General features: G+C 41.9%; 1 protein-coding gene across 2 annotated transcripts in view; it reads left to right on the forward strand.

Moving 5' to 3' along the window:
- Positions 1-4,661: 4,661 nt before the first annotated feature.
- The window catches only part of KCNQ5 (potassium voltage-gated channel subfamily Q member 5), a 504,327-nt gene continuing 489,631 nt past the window's right edge, over positions 4,662-19,357 (forward strand). For both annotated transcript variants that reach the window (XM_055330921.1, XM_055330922.1), the window contains exon 1: positions 4,662-5,092. In XM_055330921.1, the coding sequence (XP_055186896.1) occupies positions 4,662-5,092 (431 nt within the window). The remainder of the gene's footprint in view (positions 5,093-19,357) is intronic.

The raw sequence follows: 19,357 nt of genomic DNA on the forward strand, positions 1-19,357 counted from the left end.
GACAATGGTTTTTAGCACATTAATTTAGTAATTCCAAGGAAAATAAATTTTGATTAGTTGCTATAATGAAAACGGATGGACCTTTTGAGCCTTTCCTCTACTCTTTGTCTATTTCCCTACCAGCCTCTCTTCACACCCACATACACTCCACCTATACCCTTTCTGCATCCCGGGGGCAGAGGCTTTCTGAAAGGGCCATGTCTCCATTCATTGTGCGGGGCAGAGCTGGGATCCCTCCCTACTGTGTTAGAATCTTCATGTATTCTGGCGGGCTCCAGATGATCTCTGATTCTTTGATTAATTTCTGCTTTTTCGAGAAACGTTTTGAGAAGCTTAATGTCATATCTCTTACAGATAAGAATTCTTGATTGACTAAAAATGGTGCTGTGGTACATAATACTAATGCATTAAAAATAATAAGAGGAGGTAACCAGTGGTTATAAGATACCTAACAAATGTAATTATAGTAGCTACGCTTATTGGTTTGGTTATGATCTGATAGAAGGGAAATAAAAGTTAAAGAAAATGTTGGTAGAGCTGAAAGGGCATTCTATTCAAGAGTTATATTTCACTTGTACCTCTAGGCCTCTAAGACAAATAGCTAAGCCTTGAGCAAGTCACTGAACAGCTGCCAAAAAAAATGGATTTCCATTTCTTCATCAGTAAATTGCCTTTTGCTCTAAGGTTTGAGGATTCTACTTATCATTACTACTCTGGTTGACCAGGAATCTCACACTCGATCAAAGTATATCCACATCACTAAAAAGTGGCATTTGTATCACTCACTAGCTAATATGAACCATGAACATAACTTGATGGGAAGGTATGTGGAGGGGAGTAAGGCTGAAGCTAATGGAAAGATGGAAAGTCATAAAGAAAAATGAAAGGGGGAAGAGTAATGGAATCACTGATATTTTGTGAAACCAGCTCAGATCTAGTTGTTCTGCCTGAAAAGTCTTTCCTAGGCATCTGTCTCCTAGCTCTTGTATGGAATTTTCAATACTATTATTTTAGAGTACCCTTCAGAAGAAAAATATAATGGGATAGAAAACACACTGAAATAAAATATTTCTGGTAACTATTTTTAGTTGAAACAATCTCCATGTAGACTTCAGAGAACATGAGTTTCCAAGGTCAAAAATTTCAGGCAGGAATCTTACAACATGTAGAGAATGAACGGTTAAAAGCAAACTCATCTCCAAAGGATAGGAAAGGCTAATCAACTCACACTTTACACTAGCAATAAACATTTGCCTTAGGAAAAAGTAGTTGTCTTTTGCCTTTTATATCTCTTTATAGTGCTCTAATGTAATTCTTATACACAGAATATACCCTATATTGTTTTACACTGCACAACATCCCATCCTCTCTTCTGATCTCTGGATTTTAATATTTCACCAAAATAAAAGGCAGTTTCCTAGCAACATCTGTATTCAAAGGTACAACAACAGAAAAAGCTTGATGACAATACTTTGTTTTCCTCACAGTTAATTCCTGCCTTCTGGAGAAGTTAGCAGGTAGTAAAGAAAGCAAGGTACATGCAGAGAGAATCTGGTAGAAGAGGCCATGCAGCCTCACTTGGCTTTTCCTTCCAAGTATGCTAAGGCAGAATGATTAGGGCTTGCACCTAAATGCCTCTTTCTGAATGGTAGTTTCAGACACATTGAAATAAAACCATGTGCTCTTATGTACATACTCAGTTGGAGATGAAGACCGACCACTTGACTAGATACTGAACTGGGAGGTGAGATTTCTGAGTTCCCCGCAACCATCATACTAACCTATGAATCATGGGGCAGGTCTTTTTTCTGGACTAGCTCTCTAAATGGAGGTGACCCCAAAAGATCCCAAAGCTGTAAACCACTAAGACACCAGTTCTAAACAGCTATTGATCATCAGATCTGATTTTTTAAAAGATTTTATTTATTTATTTATTTATTTATTTATTTATTTGAGACAGAGAGAGGCAGAGTCACAGGCAGAGAGAGAAGCAGTCTCCATGCAGGGAGCCAGATGTGGGACCCCATACTGAGACTCCAGGATCACGCCCTGGGCTAAGGCAGACGCTTAACCACTGAGCTACCCAGGAGTCCCCAGATATGATTTTTTTTTAAAAGTTTCATGGCATTTGCTTAATGAACAACACTGTTTCTCTGATGATATTATTGCTGCACTTCCAGGAAAATGTCACTGGGAAATTAAGTAGCAGGTTCTCTTTCAGAGAACCATGTCTGCGTTGGCCTTCCTAAAATGTCCTGCCTGCACTCTGGGACCAGCCGCACCAGTAAGATGGGAGTGACCCTGACCTACTCAGTGGTGGTGGTCAAACTCTGCAAGAAGGAAAACCACTCGGTTAAGAGGAAATGGTTTTCATTTTGTTGCCTGCAGAACAGCCAAGATATTTAAGTTTAGAGCCTGCACACAAGTCATTTTAAGTCTCTAGATCTTTCACCCTGAAAGTCCCTGCACAGAAACTCCGCGGGGAGTCTAAATATAGCAACAGCAAACTCCCCCCCCACCCCCCACACACCCCCCACACACACCCTCAGCTGGGGTATCGTGCTGTTCTAGGATTGGAGAGCTTGCTCCAAGGCGCTCTCTGCATCTGCCTCGAATAGCAGGGCACGGAGCAATCTCTCGCACCTCCACAGTGCGGGGGTGTGAAGTGTATTAGGAGAAAGAGAGAGTGACTCTGGGTATTGGCGCTTGGCGCACAGTCACGTGGCCCCGCTGCCAGCTGCTCCGAGCGGCTCCGATCTAGTGCCCCAAGAGGAGAGGCTTGGGGAAAAGGAAGGGAGGGAAGCAGGGTACTACGGGTGACCCAGAGCCGAGAGAGGGCTTCACGCAAATGAGAGCTTAACAATACAAAGCAAAAGAAAGTAAAAGTAAAGCATTAAGTGGAGCTACTGCCAGAGGCAGAAAGGAGCTGCCGCAGGCGTGGGCTGGGCGTGTGTACTTACTGGAGGGAGTTGAAAGAGAATCTCTGAGGGGCGGAGACGGCTGAAATCAGACTTTTGCTTTAGTATTGCCTCGGTTTCAGGCTTCTAGAAGGAAAAGGCAAACGGAATCACTCACTACCTGGAGCTCATCTGCTCGGGCTCTTTGGTGGAACCTTAGTTCTTCCCTCAGTTTAATTTGGTGGCGGTTTTCTTTCGTATTTTGGTGGAGTTGGGGGGAGGGGGGCATCCACTCTGTTGGAAGAGGTTCCCAAGCCTGGCTCCGGTTCAGTGTCCCCACATGGGCTGTGATGAGGTTTAACGGCTTATGCTTCACAATGCAGCGCTGCTGAAGGCCAGAGGCCGAAGCCCGAGGCACCGTGGCCTCCGTCGTCGCCAAGGGCGCGCACGCTTTGGGTCGCCAGAGTGTCAGAGGTGGCGGGAGACTCAGCCAGTCCTAGCTCGCCACACGGCTCTCACCGCGTAAGGTACAGCCTACAGGGGTGGGGTGACGACCCTGAGAAGCTGCTGTCCCGGGCTCCCTGGGAGCCTGACGCCCGGGGTTTTTCTCTCAGACGCCGGGGCCGCCGCTGCCATTGCCGACGCTTAACAGTTTTATGACTTTTTCGGACTTAACCGGAAATTTATTGACTAAGGGAACCCAGTTCGCTCTCCCAGGCTTCGCGCCGCTGTCAGGCGGAGCCCCGGGGCACCTCGTTAACCGCCGAGGAGACACTTTGTAGTTTTTATGCCCTCCCCACACTCCACCCCCCCACCCCCACCCCACCCCCGCCGCAGGGCTAGGAAGGATGTCAAGTTACTCCAGAGCTTGCTACCTGATGCGGGGATGGAAAGTCGCTGCCCGAACGCTGGCGTGAGCCGTGGGGACATGCCTGTCCCCCGCCCCTCCGGCCTGGGAGTCGTGTCCTGCGAGGCTGCACACTGACTAGGCAGGGATCCCGCAGCCGTGCGGGAAGCCGCCCGCCGCTGCCGGGGGGGGGGTCGCCCCACGCGCCCGGGGGGACCAGCTGGTACCTGAGGGGCAGGTCGGGGCCGTTCCCGCTCACACTCCTCGCGCAAAGGCTGGCAGGACCCGGCGCGGCATCGTAGCGGCGGGAGACAGCAGAGACCGGCGTCTCCAGTTTCTCCTCAGGGCACGAGGCCGACGTACCTCACGGACAGCTCCTCAGCCCCTGAGGGAACTAAACCCAAGTCGCGCCTCCGGAGAGGGGCTTCCGAGCCCCGGCCCCTCCGGGGGAGGAGACGAACGCAGTCTGGGCGTGGGGAAGCGAGTGCGAGAAGAAAGGGGGGAGCCTGGGGGCTGGGTGTGCGCGCGTGGGAGCGCGCCTCGGAGCGCCCCGCACTCCGCCCGTCCAGCCCGGGGGCATTTGCGAGGGAGGGAGGCGGGAGGGATAGCTACCGGAATAAGAGAGAGCCGGAGAAACCCTCTCAAGTGACGCCCCCAAACAGGTCCTGATTTCGAATTTGAAGCTATTTGAAGCTAAGGCTGCTAGAAATCGGGCCTCCTTCGCACACCCCTCTCCGCCCCCACCCCGAAGCCCGGGCGGTTCGCTGGCTGCTGCTTCCCCGCCCCTGGCTCGGAGGTCGCTGGCCGGCGGGCGCTCCGTCGGCCGCGGCTTCCTCCTCGAAACCCGCCCGCGCGCATGAGGCCGCTGCCCCCGCCACAGGCGCTGGCGCCCCCCTCGCGGTGCCCGTGGTGATGCCATGCCCCGCCACCACGCGGGAGGAGAGGAGGGCGGCGCCGCCGGGCTGTGGGTGAAGAGCGGCGCGGCGGCGGCGGCGGCGGCGGCGGCGGCGGCGGGCGGGGGGCGCCTGGGCAGCGGCATGAAGGATGTGGAGTCGGGCCGGGGCAGGGTGCTGCTGAACTCAGCCGCCGCCAGGGGCGACGGCCTGCTGCTGCTGGGCACCCGCGCGGCCGCGCTCGGCGGCGGCGGCGGCGGCGGCGGCGGCGGCGGCGGCCTGAGGGAGAGCCGCCGGGGCAAGCAGGGGGCCCGGATGAGCCTACTGGGGAAGCCGCTCTCGTACACCAGTAGCCAGAGCTGCCGGCGCAACGTCAAGTACCGGCGGGTGCAGAACTATCTGTACAACGTGCTGGAGAGACCCCGCGGCTGGGCGTTCATCTACCACGCTTTCGTGTGAGTACCCGCGTCCCCCGCGCGCCCCCCGCCACGCCCGCTCTGGGGGGTCTGTATGCCTGGCCCCCTGGGACGCGCTCCGCGTCCACGCCCTGGGCCGGCGCGCGCGTGCACACACACACACACACACACACACACTCTCTCTCTCTCTCACACACACTCGCGCGCACACGTGGTGGCTTTTATTTCTTTGCACGTGTTTATGGTCTTCCTCCTAGAGCCTTCCACCTCCCTCAGCCCCACCTCCTCCACCCCTACAGACTCCAGCGTCTCCCGGAACACACCCAATGAGCTGCCCCCGCGGTTTTAGGCACCGAAGGCGAGAGGCCGGCTGACCTGGGACTTAGGCTGCGCGGATAATTGGGAGCTGTTAGGTCCCCCGACACGTCTATTTCAACCGCGAGGGGCGCCCGGGAGCTGGGAAAGGCGCGGGGAAGACGTGCGCCGGTGTGAGGCTTGTGAGAGTGTACTGGAGAGGTTAGGAGGGGATGGCAGGGTCGGACTGGGCGGTGAGAGGAGAAGCGGAGGGCTAGGTCCTCAGCCCCGGGGCGGAGCTGGGGAAGCTGTTACTTGGTGGGGAGAACAGCTAGGTTTTAAGTGCGCCCGGAAACACGCCTCGCCACCACCTCCACCACTAACGGAAAATCTGTCAGTGCGTGTAGCCCTTCCTGCCACAGAGGTGGCCAAGGTCTCGAAAAGGCGAGCTGGGCGGGGCGAGGTGATGCTCCTGCGCGCGGGCAGGAGCCAGTGGTGAGCCCGGGGGGGCTCAGGAACCCCGACCAGAGTGCAATAGCAAACGCGCAAACGGGCCACCTGGGACCGGGATCAGGCAGTGGGTTAAGTAGGCATTTGTGCTGCTGAGTCAAAGTGTGTGTGTGTGTGTGTGTGTGTGTGTGTGTGTGTGTGTGTAAGCCTTCACCATCTAGCAGAGAATGCTTAATGAGAAAATGATTGGAAGCAAATGTTTATTTTTCCCTTAGGCATTTAAAACCTTTCAGTGGCTTTAAAGTTTACTACTGTTTTTCCCACAAGGTCCATTCATTCAGTCTCCTGTTAGACTTAGGTTTATCTGCACGTTTTAAGGTAATTTTTGTGGCATTAGACTCTTATTTTTTTTCTTATTTTTGCAAATCTTTTCTTAGTTTTCTTTTTCATGCTTCTTTATGTTACAGTTCAATATAAAGACATCAGCCTGAGGGAGACCTGTAGAGAAAGTTGCAGGCACTCACTGTTCCATTTCTTGTTTCCTAGTAAATTAATAGGTTTTGAACACACGAACTAGGTTTCTTTTAGAAATGAGGCATGTCATCCAAACATAGCTCTCACCTGGGATGGAGGATTGGCGACAACACTAGAAGCAATTTTTGAAATAACATTGAAGAAGGGGCTGGTTTTGTAAATAGGTAAACCTGGAATCTGACCATGTAGGAGTCAGGAAATTGGTGGAGTCTACAATCCGTGGGCTCTGGTGTCTGGAAAATTTTACAGTCTCAGATTGATGTGAATATGTAGCATTAGGTAGAATATTCCAGCCAACTTTCCATCCTACAGTGTATATAAGGAGAACGTTGTGTAGCATCATTATTACATCAAAAGGTATAACATTTACTATTCACTTAATGTAAGATTCACATCGATTTAGATGTGATTACTGTAATAAATGATAGACTTAGAGAAATACTACAGATTCTTTTCATGTTTGTCCTTTCTGAGTTGATACGTAATTAATCCTGTTACCTATTGAGTCTGATCAATTATTTTAACCTGTCAGGATCTACTAAAACATTTAGCAATAATGATCTATGCTCAATTTGGCAGCAAAATATATACTGTAAGGAAAATGACTATTTCTTACAAGAATATGCTCAGAATATTTGTAGATCTGAATTTATAATATGATGCCATTTGTGAGTTTTAATTTTTGGTAAATTATGCACTCTATATTTAGAGAGAGAGAGACAACTTTGGCTGATGCTCATGCTTTGCATCTCCCAAGTTTTGCCCTTGAACATGAATGAAGACTTACTGAAATGTAATACAACATTTCTTTTCAATATGTTAGTGTTTAACAGATTTTTATGGCCTTACAGAATTTAAAATTTGTAACAAATTATTTTTCAAGGGACTCAAGTTTGGATAATTCTCTGCTCACCAGAATCTATCAGCCTATCAATGTGATATGTACTTATCAATACCATGTGCTGATACAAAGTTTTGCTTTATACATTTCTGGAGCCTGAAATCGCAATGCTTGAGCGATTAAATAGGGATGCTAGATCCACATTAGCAGGAAGAGGGATTGGACAGCATCATCTTTTGGGAGGATTCTGCACAACTATAGCCCACCCTGAGGGACAAGCCATCTTTGCAATTGCTGCTTATAGTTTATTTAGAAAGCTAGACTTTACACATTAAGTCAATAAAGGAAAGTTACTTTGAGCTGTAAGTCTAACAAGACCATTGATAATAAAAGAAATTCTATGAAAACAATTTCTAAAGCAGTGTAACTAACTAATTCCCTGCCAGCCTGGGAATCCCTAAATCTTACTTTAATAACAATTTTTGTAGCACATTAGGATTCTTGCCAAGAGCAAGTCCACTGTGATTAATGAGGTATTTCAGGGATGGATTTACATGGTTGTCCAGTGTTTTCACTGCCAAGAAGCAAGAAAAGTATGTTTAAAGTTATGTTTCCAAAAAAAAAATAAAGCTATGTTTCAGGTAAAGAAAAGTTTCAACTAAATGTGTAAAAATCATTAATATAATGGTATATTAATAGTGTAAAATGTATTTTCAAGTGTATATATTCTAATCTACTGATGAGATGTCTGTCAAGAATAAGAGATGACCTACTTCAAATACTTTCTTCCAATCTTTGTAAATTAGAGGGAATTAGGAGAGTCTGTTCCCTTACTATTCCTTAGGATTTACCAGACAACTGTGATTCCTACTTTTCTGTCCTTAGCTGTTCTTCAGTTTAATAGATGAGCTATTCAAATGTGAGGTGATATATTCCTTTGAATGTCATTCATCCCTTTTAAATTCATCTTCTTTTTAAGAAAAGTTTAGAAGAGGTGTTATTCTGTATGTTGGTAAATTGAACACCAATAAAAATTAATTTATTAAAAAAAAGAAAAGTTTAGAAGAATAATGGTGGTAGTAGAACACATGATGGGGCTTCATATATAAATTTGCATTGATGCAACAAATGTGGCTCTGGCAGAGGAAACAGGGTGGCAGATATATGTAGCTCCTCACTTTGTCCAGTATATCTTTGCCTGGTGTAATGTCATGAATCATAATTTATAGATATTTTAAACTAGAAGAAATAGTCCAGTCACCCAAGCTAAGAACTTGCAAGTCATTCTCAATGCCTTTATTTTTATCATACTTGCTCCTGCTGGCTTTCCAAAGGATCATTAAATTCTGTGTATACACTTTATAAATATTTTTCATATCTATTCCTTTCTCTCCTTTGCTGTTGCTACTATCCCTCTCTGTTTCTCAGTATCGCTCCATTGGATTATTTGTAATATCCTCCTGCTTAATCATCCAGCTTCTGTTCTCAGCCTTCCAGCTTTCCACCCTGGCACCATAGTGTTTTTCCTAAAATGTAAATCTTAATGAATCATCCCCTTGCCTATAATCTTTGTGGTGAGGGTCGTAAATGTGAATTAAATGGATTGAGGATAGTCAAGAGTTGGGAAAGTGGAGACAAGAGTGTAAGTTAACCAAATTTCTTGGAACAGTACACAAGACACTTTATGACATAGCTTCTGTCCATATTTCTTTCTTCACCTTTCAGGTACATGCTGAGCTCCAGTTACTCCATCCTGTGTCTCACTGCTGTGCTTTCACTCATGCCATTTCCTTTAGTTCTTGCCACTCCGTGCACTCTGGTCCATTCCCACTGTTCCTTCAAAACACAATTTAAGGATCGCTTCCTCTTAGATCACTGTCAGAATAATTTAGATGCCTCCTGTCTTAGGTTCCATGGCATGTCAGGATGTCATTATAATGGTGCTTGCCCCACTCTTTTCACTGTGAGCTACTTGGTCTGGCTCTCCCACAGGAGGGCAAACTTCCCACACAGAAAACCTCCTACTTATCCCTGAATCCCAATCACCTAGCACGATGCCTTGTATCTAGTAGACCCTCAATAAATGCTTGCTTAATAAGTAAATAAATTTTCTTAGAAGCCTTTCAGAGAGGAGTTTCCGAGTGAACTAAGGCTGATGGAACCACTAAATATTTTTTTATTTTTTTAGAAGATACTGATGATACATTTTGAGGAGAAAGGCATGGGAGCTAGAAGTAGGAGACCATTACTTCACTTCCAACTTTCCCACTAGTTATCTTTGGACTTGGAATAAGCCATTTCACTCTTTTGGGTCTCAAAATATTTTTTTTAAGATTTTATTTATTTATTTATGAGAGAGAGAGAGAGAGAGAGGCAGAGACACAGGCAGAGACACAGGCAGAAGAGAAGCAGGCTCCATGAAGGGAGCCCAACGTGGGACTCGATCCCGGGACTCCACGATCATGCCCTGGGCGGAAGGCAGCGCTAAACCGCTGAGCCACCCGGGCTGCCCCGGGTCTCTAAATCTTTATCTGTGAAATGGGCACATCAGTGTCCAATGTCTGTGATCCAGCCAAGATGGTGGAGGATACTACAGATAGTCTAACATTCTACCATAAAGAGAGGGTGTATTTGTAAGGAGAATGGATCTGATCTTTTTATCATTTCCCTTCCTCATTTTTGAGCTGAAGGATCACCTCCTAAATGGTCACTTTAACTTTACTTCTAACTCCTGGTGGGGCCTGTGTATCATGTGGTAACCAAAGTGATCTTTCCAGAGAATTAACAGAACACATCCCTCCTAAGCTTGGAGGAGGAATAGTTTGTTGCCTGTCTACCCAATTCCTTAAATGCAGAGACTCTTTCCATCTTGTCCTCTGCCATAACACCAGTACCCGGAAGAGTGTCTGCCACATTGAAGATGCTCATACATACAGATTGATTCTCTTACTGTTACCCCTAATCTCCAAAATATACCACTGGTTTCCTGAGGAAAAGGAGATTTTACACTATTGGTAACTCCTTGCATCAGGACTCAATTAAACCCAATGAATGACTTTATATATATATATATACACACATTATATATATATATATATATATATATATATATATATATATATATATATATATTCTATTTGGAATTAAGGTTATGTCCATAGAAATTGATGCTATTTTTACTCCTGCATTCCTTAAAAATCACTTCCCTTAAATATAAAGAGGTCTTATACCAGTTATGCTGTGAATATGGTAATACAAAATGCTACAGATATTCCTCAAATCAGTCTGTTTTCAGAAACTTAAACAGTGCTGCAGTATTTGAGGATCATATTACAATTAGAAATGTTGAAAGTGTTAAAATATTAGTATTGGGAATATTATGGCCTAAAAGAAATAAAATCTAAGAAAAGAATATTTCAAAACGTAATGAAGTCTTGATTTAAGAAACACTATAAACAAGGAAGATTGCCAGCAGCCTTTTGATAATTGCTTGCAAAGAAATGGTGCCAGTTTTAATTTTTAATTGCAAATGGCTATTTTGGCAGATGAAAATGCCAGCAGAGCATCTTTTATCCTAGCCCAGTGGTGTGAAACTACTTAAAGTCCAATTGTTTGAATAGCCACAGTTCATAGTTAAGTCTAATGATCTGTAGATGTTTCCATTTTAATTTCGTTTTCTTCAACTATATACAAGTATGCTATTTGAAGTTTTATTTTGTTGCAATCTGGGAGACAGAAATGGCCACACAACTGCATTTTTTCATAATTTCTGAAATTCTTTGAGGAGTCTCAGAGTTTCACCTGATCCTTTTGATCTTTTGTTATCAGTTTGTCTAAAGAATGAATTTACTAAATGTTATTGAAGTCATCTAACTCTAAATTTGAAAATAGTTTGAATGTTTATATGTGTATGTATATGAACACATATATTCCACACATACAAATACACACACAATATATGTACACACACAAGATCATTTAGCAGAGAACTTGTTAATGCAAACATTTACATTTTTTTGCTCCTCTAAAAATAAATAATACATTTGAGTAAAATTAAGTTTAAAGATAAAAATCTTAGTTATTCTTGGTAATATAGAGATTGTATGATAATTTGGAATGTATTTCAATACATACAAACACTTTTTACAAACTCAGTCATAGTGTTTGTTACTTCCATTTACCAGTGAGATAATTCTAGAATATCTACTCCTTTAGTCAGTAGCAGGATGATCTTTTATAATCATGTTATTATTTCTCTTTTCTTTTTTTAATTGTCAATTTAGTATAATATTTAATTAATAGCCATTACATGAATCAGCTAATGGGCTGTGTGCTGGTGGTTCAAAAAAGGGAATGATGTGGCCCTTGACCTCAAGGAAATTCCATTAGGGAATAGGATTACATTTGGATTCAATTATCAGTGGTGTTACTGATTTGATGACTATGAACAAGTTATTTCCAACACTACTAAACCTATAAAACAGACATAATAACATTCCATCAAGGTATTACAACGTCTTATATATATGTGTGTATAATCATACTTAGTATGGTAGCTTGTTTTTGAAACTAAAGAGAAAAATGAAATAGTGTAGTGAGGGGCTGTACTGCTATGTTAGAGGCCCAGAATTTTATCCTGTAAGTAATAGGCAGTCTTTAGAGTAGATGGGATTCGGGCAGGTAATAATATTACTGAATTTCCATTTTTAGATCCATCACTCTATGAGCTTTATTAATGCCGTCTTAAAGGAAACAAATTGGAGGTAGGAGATCTTTTGAAACTGTTATTTCAACTTAGGCAAGAGATAATTTGGACTTGGATTGGGACAATGGTAGTAAAGATGGAGAAAAAACATAATGATGGACTTGAAATATATTAATGATGTAGTGAATTATGGAAAATGAAGAAGAGAGACAGATTTATTTTTTTCTGGATTCCTGGTTTGGGTGGTTGGCTAGATGGTGGGGCCATTAACTGAGATCGCAAAAACAGATGGAACATCAGGGTGAGTGGAATGTTAGGGGGTGATAAAATGAACTTAGCTTTGGAGATGTTGAGCTTTTTGTGACTAGCGCTTCCAACTATATATTTCCAGCAGCTGTTAATAAAGATTTAAAACACATAAAATCATAGACAAGAGTTAAAAATACAAGGAATGCATGTAAAGAGAGAAGGCAGTAGCTAAAGGATGGAAACCTGAAGAATACCAATATGTAAAGGGTAAGCAGAGGAAGAAGGGAGCATTAAATGGCATAGACAGTGAGGTATAAGGAAACGCTAGACAAAGAGATGGTCAAGTGATCATGGAAACCAAGGATATATTCCAAAAAAGAGTCAACTATAAAATGTAGACAGTGATTTAGTAAGATAAGGACCATGGAGTTACCATTAGATGTGGCTGTGTGGAAGTCCTCAGTGATTTTGTAAACTCATCAATTGTTCACTTTCAGTGAAGTGATTAGGGCAGAAGTCTCAGTGCTCTTAATTCAGAAATGAGTCAGAAATGAAGAGAGGAAGCAGCAAATGTAAGCTGTATATTCAGTTAGTTTAGCAATAATATAAGAAAAGAGATGTGAGCACTAGCTAGAAGAAAATATAAGACTAAGGGAGAAAGCAAGAGAGAATAAGTTAGAGGAAATATTGTTTACCACTACCAATATTCATTTTAATTATTGATTATGTGCTGGATATTGTTCTACATGCTTTATGCGCATCAACTCTTTTAATCCTCAAAACAGCCCCAAAAGTTAGTATTATCACCTTCCTCTAACAAATAAAAGTACTGGGATGCCTGGGTGGCTCAGCAGTTGAGCATCTGCCTTGGCTCAGGGCATGATCCTGGATCAAGTCCCGTATTGGGCTCCCTGCATGGAGCCTGCTTCTCCCTCTGCCTATGTCTCTGCCTCTCTTTCTATGTGTCTCTCATGAATAAATAAATAAAATCTTTTTAAAGAAAATCAGAATACTGAGGTAGGGAGAGGCTCAGCAATCTGAGGTCAGCCACTGAATTAGCGGCAGGATAGGGCTTTATGCCAAGGCAGATGGGCTGAGAACCAATGTTCTTGGCCACTATATCTTGATTGTGATTGGTACCTGTGGAACCCAGGGCTCCTCCTGTCAGATAACATAATTACAAAAACTGCTTTTGAGTCTCATATAGATCACTCCTAGTGATACAGTATATGCACAATAAATATTTTTTGAAAAAAAATGAACAAAAGTTAAAATCCCTTATGACCTAGTATCAGAGAATTACATAATTTAATAGTACTAGGAATGTTTGTTTCTCTGTCTTCAAATTCTAATCAGATCAAGTTGTAATTTTTCCATAAAGTTTTTCCTGATAGCTCTGGCTTAATTCCTTATCTTTATTAACCTCCTGTAGCTTTTATTATTTGGACCATATACTTTAAGCCCTTAATTACATTTTTGCATTGTATTCAAATTAGATTTATCAAATTTATCAAATTCTTCACAAATAATTTCTGTCTAAAGAAACAAAAATACCTTCTTTTGTATCTCCCAGATTTTCATCCTTTACTTTCTTTTTAAAGATGTATTTATTTATTCATGAGAGACACAAAGAGAGAGAGAGAGGCAGAGACATAGGCTAAGGGGTGCAGGTCTCCATCCTGAATTCTGGGATTATGATCTGAGGCGAAGGCAGGAGCCCAACCACTGAGACACCCAGGAGTCCCTCATCCTTTATTTTTAATTGAAATCCACCCTGCCCATGCTACCAATAGGACTGTTTGAATCTTATAATCTATTTTTTTCCAAACACAATTTTTTTTAGTTTTCCTAGTTTACATTGTACAGCAACTTGTATTGAAGACCAAATTGTTGTTATAAATTCTTAATACCATTTCCTATGAATTTTAAATATCTAATTTGTACCTTCACTGCAGAATACCTAAGGTTCATTTAAAAATAACAGAAATTGCTTCTTTTAAGTTTCGTAATGGCTAAACATAGAAACCATTTCCTCCAAACTGATTTTATAGAATTTTCTTTCTTTAATAAAATATGCTTATATTCTTCACACTGAAATAAATACATTTCATTTCTCCTCCATGCTTCCCTCTCTCTCGTTTTATATATACATTTTTTTCTGGCTATTTCTTCCCTTCTCTCTCCCATTTGTCCCACTGTTTTCCCTACTACCCCCCCCCCACCGCCACGACCCCCCCCCCCCCCAGTTAAACTACTCCTAGTATTTAGTTTGTTTTTTCCTTCCTCTCAATGGATCTATCTTTCTGGAATAGTGTTTTGCATTTCTTTTTATGCTATGTTGTAAAATTTAATTCTCTTCTTCTTAAAGCTGTGGGCTCTTAATCAGGAGATGCATTGACCCTGTAATTGCTTACAAGCTCCAGGAGTGCACTACATAAGTGGACTGGTCTACGTAATTTACACATTGTACTTTAGTAATTAACAGAGGCCTCCATAAAGATGGGAAGGTTAGAGAACTCTACTTTTCTTGGAGTTTTAGTTAAGCTCAGGTTTCTTAGAAAATAAGGGAGTGAAGTCTTAAAATTGCCCTGAGGTTTTCTAATATCTATTTATAATTTCTGAAATCTGGATATATTCAGATAGATATGCAATAAATAGTTTTTTAAAAATCATATTTTCCGGGCAGCCTGGGTGGCTCAGCGGTTTAGTGCGCCTTCAGCCCAGGGTGTGATCCTGGAGCCTCAGGATTAAGTCCCATGTCCGGCTCCTTGCCGGCTCCTTGTGTGGAGCCTGCTTCTCCCTCTGCCTGTGTTTCTGCCTCTCTCTCTCTCTCTCTCTCTCTCTCTCTGTCTGTCTCTCATGAATAAATAAATACAATTTTTAAAAAAATCACACTTTCCATTTTGGAAACTGACCACTGTATATAGTTGAGAAATAAATAACTTGTTAACATAAAATTATTTCATACATAGACTGTTACAGTCATTAGGGGTTTCCTTACTCATTGAGCCAAGATATAGATTTATAATTTGGCAACAGAGAGCTATAGTTTTCCTCTTTAATTGGGAGATTAAAGCATGGACTCAAAATGCAAGTGTCATAGGAATATATATAGTGTGTACATATATGTTTTATATATATATATATATATATATATAAATACAGGTGGTTTTCTATCATATATATATGATAGAAATACATATATATATATGTATGTATGTATGTATGTATTTTTTCCGACTTGGAAATTTTCCTGAAGTATAGACCATGTGAAAGCTATTTCCACAACTTTTTGTAGAATGGGAACCTTTTAGGGGTCCCATTTCTCTAAACCTGTTTTTTTCTCACACCTGAATGAATCTAGGACTGGATGGAATTGAGAATTTGGATTCTTCTCCTCATGTGTTGAGTTGGTGGATATATTTCTCAGCTTTTTGGTTTGTAAAGTTAGGACATAATTCTTCAATGTTTGTTCAATAACCTGACTTCATGCTATGTGTATGGGCCTGAATAGGAACTATGAGGGCTAAATGGAAATAAAACACAACCTGTTCTCTCAAAGAATTTTTGCTCCAGACAGATATTAGTTTACTATTTACTGAGGTACAAAAACCATTTCTCTGTATTGACTTAGGATAAAAGCAAAGGTTGGCCCTTTTCCAGCGGCTTTTAGCTAGCTGCTATTGAAGGGATTTACAAGGTAAACTCCAGTATCACCATATAAAGAACTGCTGATTGCCAGTTCTCTTGACCTCTTGGGAAACTTCAGAGCTGGGTGTTCAGTTGCCTGTGCAGGTGGGCGTTCTGCTCAGGGCATTCCCACACAAAGACCAAACATAGGAGTTCCCACTGATCATAGTAATTTCCAAAGAGTAGTAATTAAACTAGTTAAACTGAATGTTCTAGTTAATAAAACATTCTGAGTATGTTTAATTTGCTCCAAAGTATTTTTAAAAATAGAAAAGAAATCAATGCTGCTTCATAACACTTTGTTTAGGAACATTATTTTTTTCCTCCCCAAAATGGCTGAAGAACAATATTGTAAATTAAAAGTTTGTTTAAAAAAAATGAAATGCCTATCTTCAGTGTATACTCTGAAGTTTCTAATATTGTTAACTTCTTTATCCTGGTACATGGAAGGAAAATATTATACCAGTCTTCCATGGAGCCTAGAATTCATTCATTCATTCATTCATTCTTGTATTCATTCATTCAGAATTTGAGAGTTCATGGCATAGCATGTCCCTGGAACACTTTGGAAATACTGCTTCCCATTTTACTGACTTTCTCCAGGCATGTGGGAAATGGCTCTTTTCTTCAATTTAGAGAGTAGCACTTCAGAGTGAAAGTAAGATCATTAAGTGGAAGAATGTGTATTCATTGTGAACTCTAAGGTAGGTACTCTTCACTCATCTCCTTAAGACCAATACTGAATCTTCAAATGTTTTCTTAATTAGATAGGCAATCAGGTTAAGGAATTACATGGCAAGAGTAAATTAGTTTTAAATTTGCCATTCCAGATGACAAAATCCTATAGTTCTGTTTTGCTTCATCATGTGGAGAAGGCAGAGACTGAGTGGCAATACATAAGATTTTGAGGAAGCCCATTTGTAACCTTTAAGATAAGATCTCAAATCAAGGAGCATTTACTCTTACATAGTGTCCTTGACACCTAGAAGAAACACCTTGACGTCACTTTGTTTAGGGCAACATTTTACCAAGCTTACTTACACAGTCAAATTGGCATCATGTTTTTGTTTTTGTTTTTTCCTTTAGAAGAAAGCCAGATAAATTCCTTTAGATCAACCAAGGGATAAATACAATGTGATGTTTCAGAATCAAACCAAAGAAATGAGCTACCCTAATTATGCTGTCTTGCTTTAATCTTAAACTGAGATGGTCCTGCAGACCTTCCAAAGGTAGGCCATGAGAGACAAATGGAAAGAAAAAAGTATCCAGTCATCATATTTGTGCCAATCATGTTGAGTTCTAGACAGTCATTCAGCCCACCAGTTTGGTTTGACTATCATGCTTCAGTGGCCCATTATTCTCTTCTCTAAGTAGAAAGAATAGTAGTCATCACAGAAAGTGGAACTTCCCTTTAGCAGGAAAGATTCCCTTACATGGTTCCAGAGCTTTCGCTTCAGTGTTGAACTAGATGAGAATTACTCTACAAATTACTGTTCCCAAACTAGTTGGATCATGCTGCCGAGAGCTATTTTCCAGAGCTCATGGATAGGGAGTTTTTATTCCAGGCTTTGGGGCAAAAGTAGATAATAATAAGTTTATAGATGGCCCTTAGTGAGGTAGCCTAGACAACCTTAAACAAGAATAGTCAAGAAACTATCACATTGTGCTGGAGAAAACATAGTATTTCTCTCATTCAAAGGTAGGTATCATAATTCACAAGTGTTGTCAGTGAGAGATAATATGTTTTTCCTACAAAAGAGGTTAAAGGCAATTACCTGAATTTTTTTTTTTGTTAGTTGCTGGTCCAAAGTTCCTTTACACATTGAGATCTTAATATAAATTTGCAAATCACATGACAATCCATTTAAAAGACCTATTCAAAGTAAAGCTGTTATGTGTTTTGTTTTTGTTTTGCCTCAAGAGCCACTTGTAAAGCCAGTGGTTACTCCAGAATAAGTGTGTGGAAGTGGTACAGCAATGTAGGTCCAGCATGACAAGGACCTGGCCTGGAGTGTTTGCTCTGAGAGTGTGAAGAAGGGGAGAATAGGATAATTCAAAAGGAGAGCTGGAGTTCTTGGTCCTTGATTAGTTTTTTTGTAGGCAAAAGAGATGAAAGAATCAAAGATTTCAAGCAAATGTGATTATGATCAAGCAGAAGTTGCTTAATTCTGTTTTAGAGACAGACAAAATGCATGAGCAGACACATAACTTGCTTGGGCTTTCAGAGAGAAAGACTGAGGGTAATTAGTTACCAATGTGGAGGTGATGGATGTAGAAATAATAAAGGTGTTGGGAGAAGAATGTAGAGAGAGAGAGGAGAAAGAGGGGTTTGTGAAAGGAATAGAGAAGAAGAAGACTAGTGCAGTATACCATCCATAGGAGACCCAAGGTTCAAAGAAGGACTGTGGTGGAGTGAAAGGATTATCAAAAAGAGAAATGAAAATGTCAATATAAAAAAAGCAGTGATGTGGAAAACCAGGATAAAGGAAGAGGGGCCAGAACCTAGAAGAAAACTCAGTGATCTAGGAGTGATCAGCATTTTCAGCACTATGTGCTAGGAGGACATCCAGTATCACAGGGAGGAAAAAATCATATCCTGGAAAAAGGGCCAAAATAATTCAAGAGCCAGTTATGGTTCAGGCACAGCAATCAGCATCTCAGAAGGCATTCACAGAGTGAGGGGTGTTCTTGAAGGTATGAAATGGGGACTCCAGGAGAGAGGGTGGTACTCAGAGAGCCTCCTGTGAAAGCAGGGAAATCTGGTTTGAAAGCAATCTTGCAGTCCCTGGGAGAGATGCTGATAAGTGCAAAGCAGTTCTAACGAGTTTGAGATAAGGCACAAAACAGTGCTGGGAGGGAAAAAGGAGGAGACAGATTAGGCTGCATAATTGACAATTAAATGAGTAAAGAGAGAGGGAGAATGGCAGATTAGGGAGCAACAGGGCAAAACTAAACCTTTTTGTATTTCCCCAAGCAGTGGGAGGTCTGCACAAATATAAAAACCTAGGGAAAGTCTCCCCCCACCCCACAAGAGGAAAGATTAGCATAATTAAGAGGAGTATATCCTGGAAGAAGAAAGATACGGGTTTATGGTAAGTAAAAGTTTGAGATGGCTAGTTTGGGTTGTGATAAGGCAGCAACCAGAGGTGAATAACATGATTTCTTAACAACAGCAGGGCTCTGATGGAGTTTGGCATGACCAAGTGGAAGACTCAGTATGTATGATTCTGAGAATCTCTCTAACAGTGGTGTGCAGAGGAAATTTGAAAAGCAGATGGAGCCATAACCCAGAACTGGCAACTGTGTTCAGGGAATGAGAAATGCTGTAGGAGTCACACACTGAATGAGTGTGACCTTGGGCCAATCACTAACCTCTCTAAGCATCAACCATCTGAAAAAAGTGGAAATGATAAGTGTGGAAATGTGCAAGTTGTGGAAAGTTAATTATATAATTACTGGCATGTGTACACGCAGACACACATACACTCACGCACACACACACACACACACACACACACACAATAATAGTTTTTATACTTCC

This window comes from Nyctereutes procyonoides, unplaced genomic scaffold (assembly GCF_905146905.1).
Source record: "Nyctereutes procyonoides isolate TBG_1078 unplaced genomic scaffold, NYPRO_anot_genome, whole genome shotgun sequence".
NCBI classification, from domain to species: domain Eukaryota; kingdom Metazoa; phylum Chordata; class Mammalia; order Carnivora; family Canidae; genus Nyctereutes; species Nyctereutes procyonoides.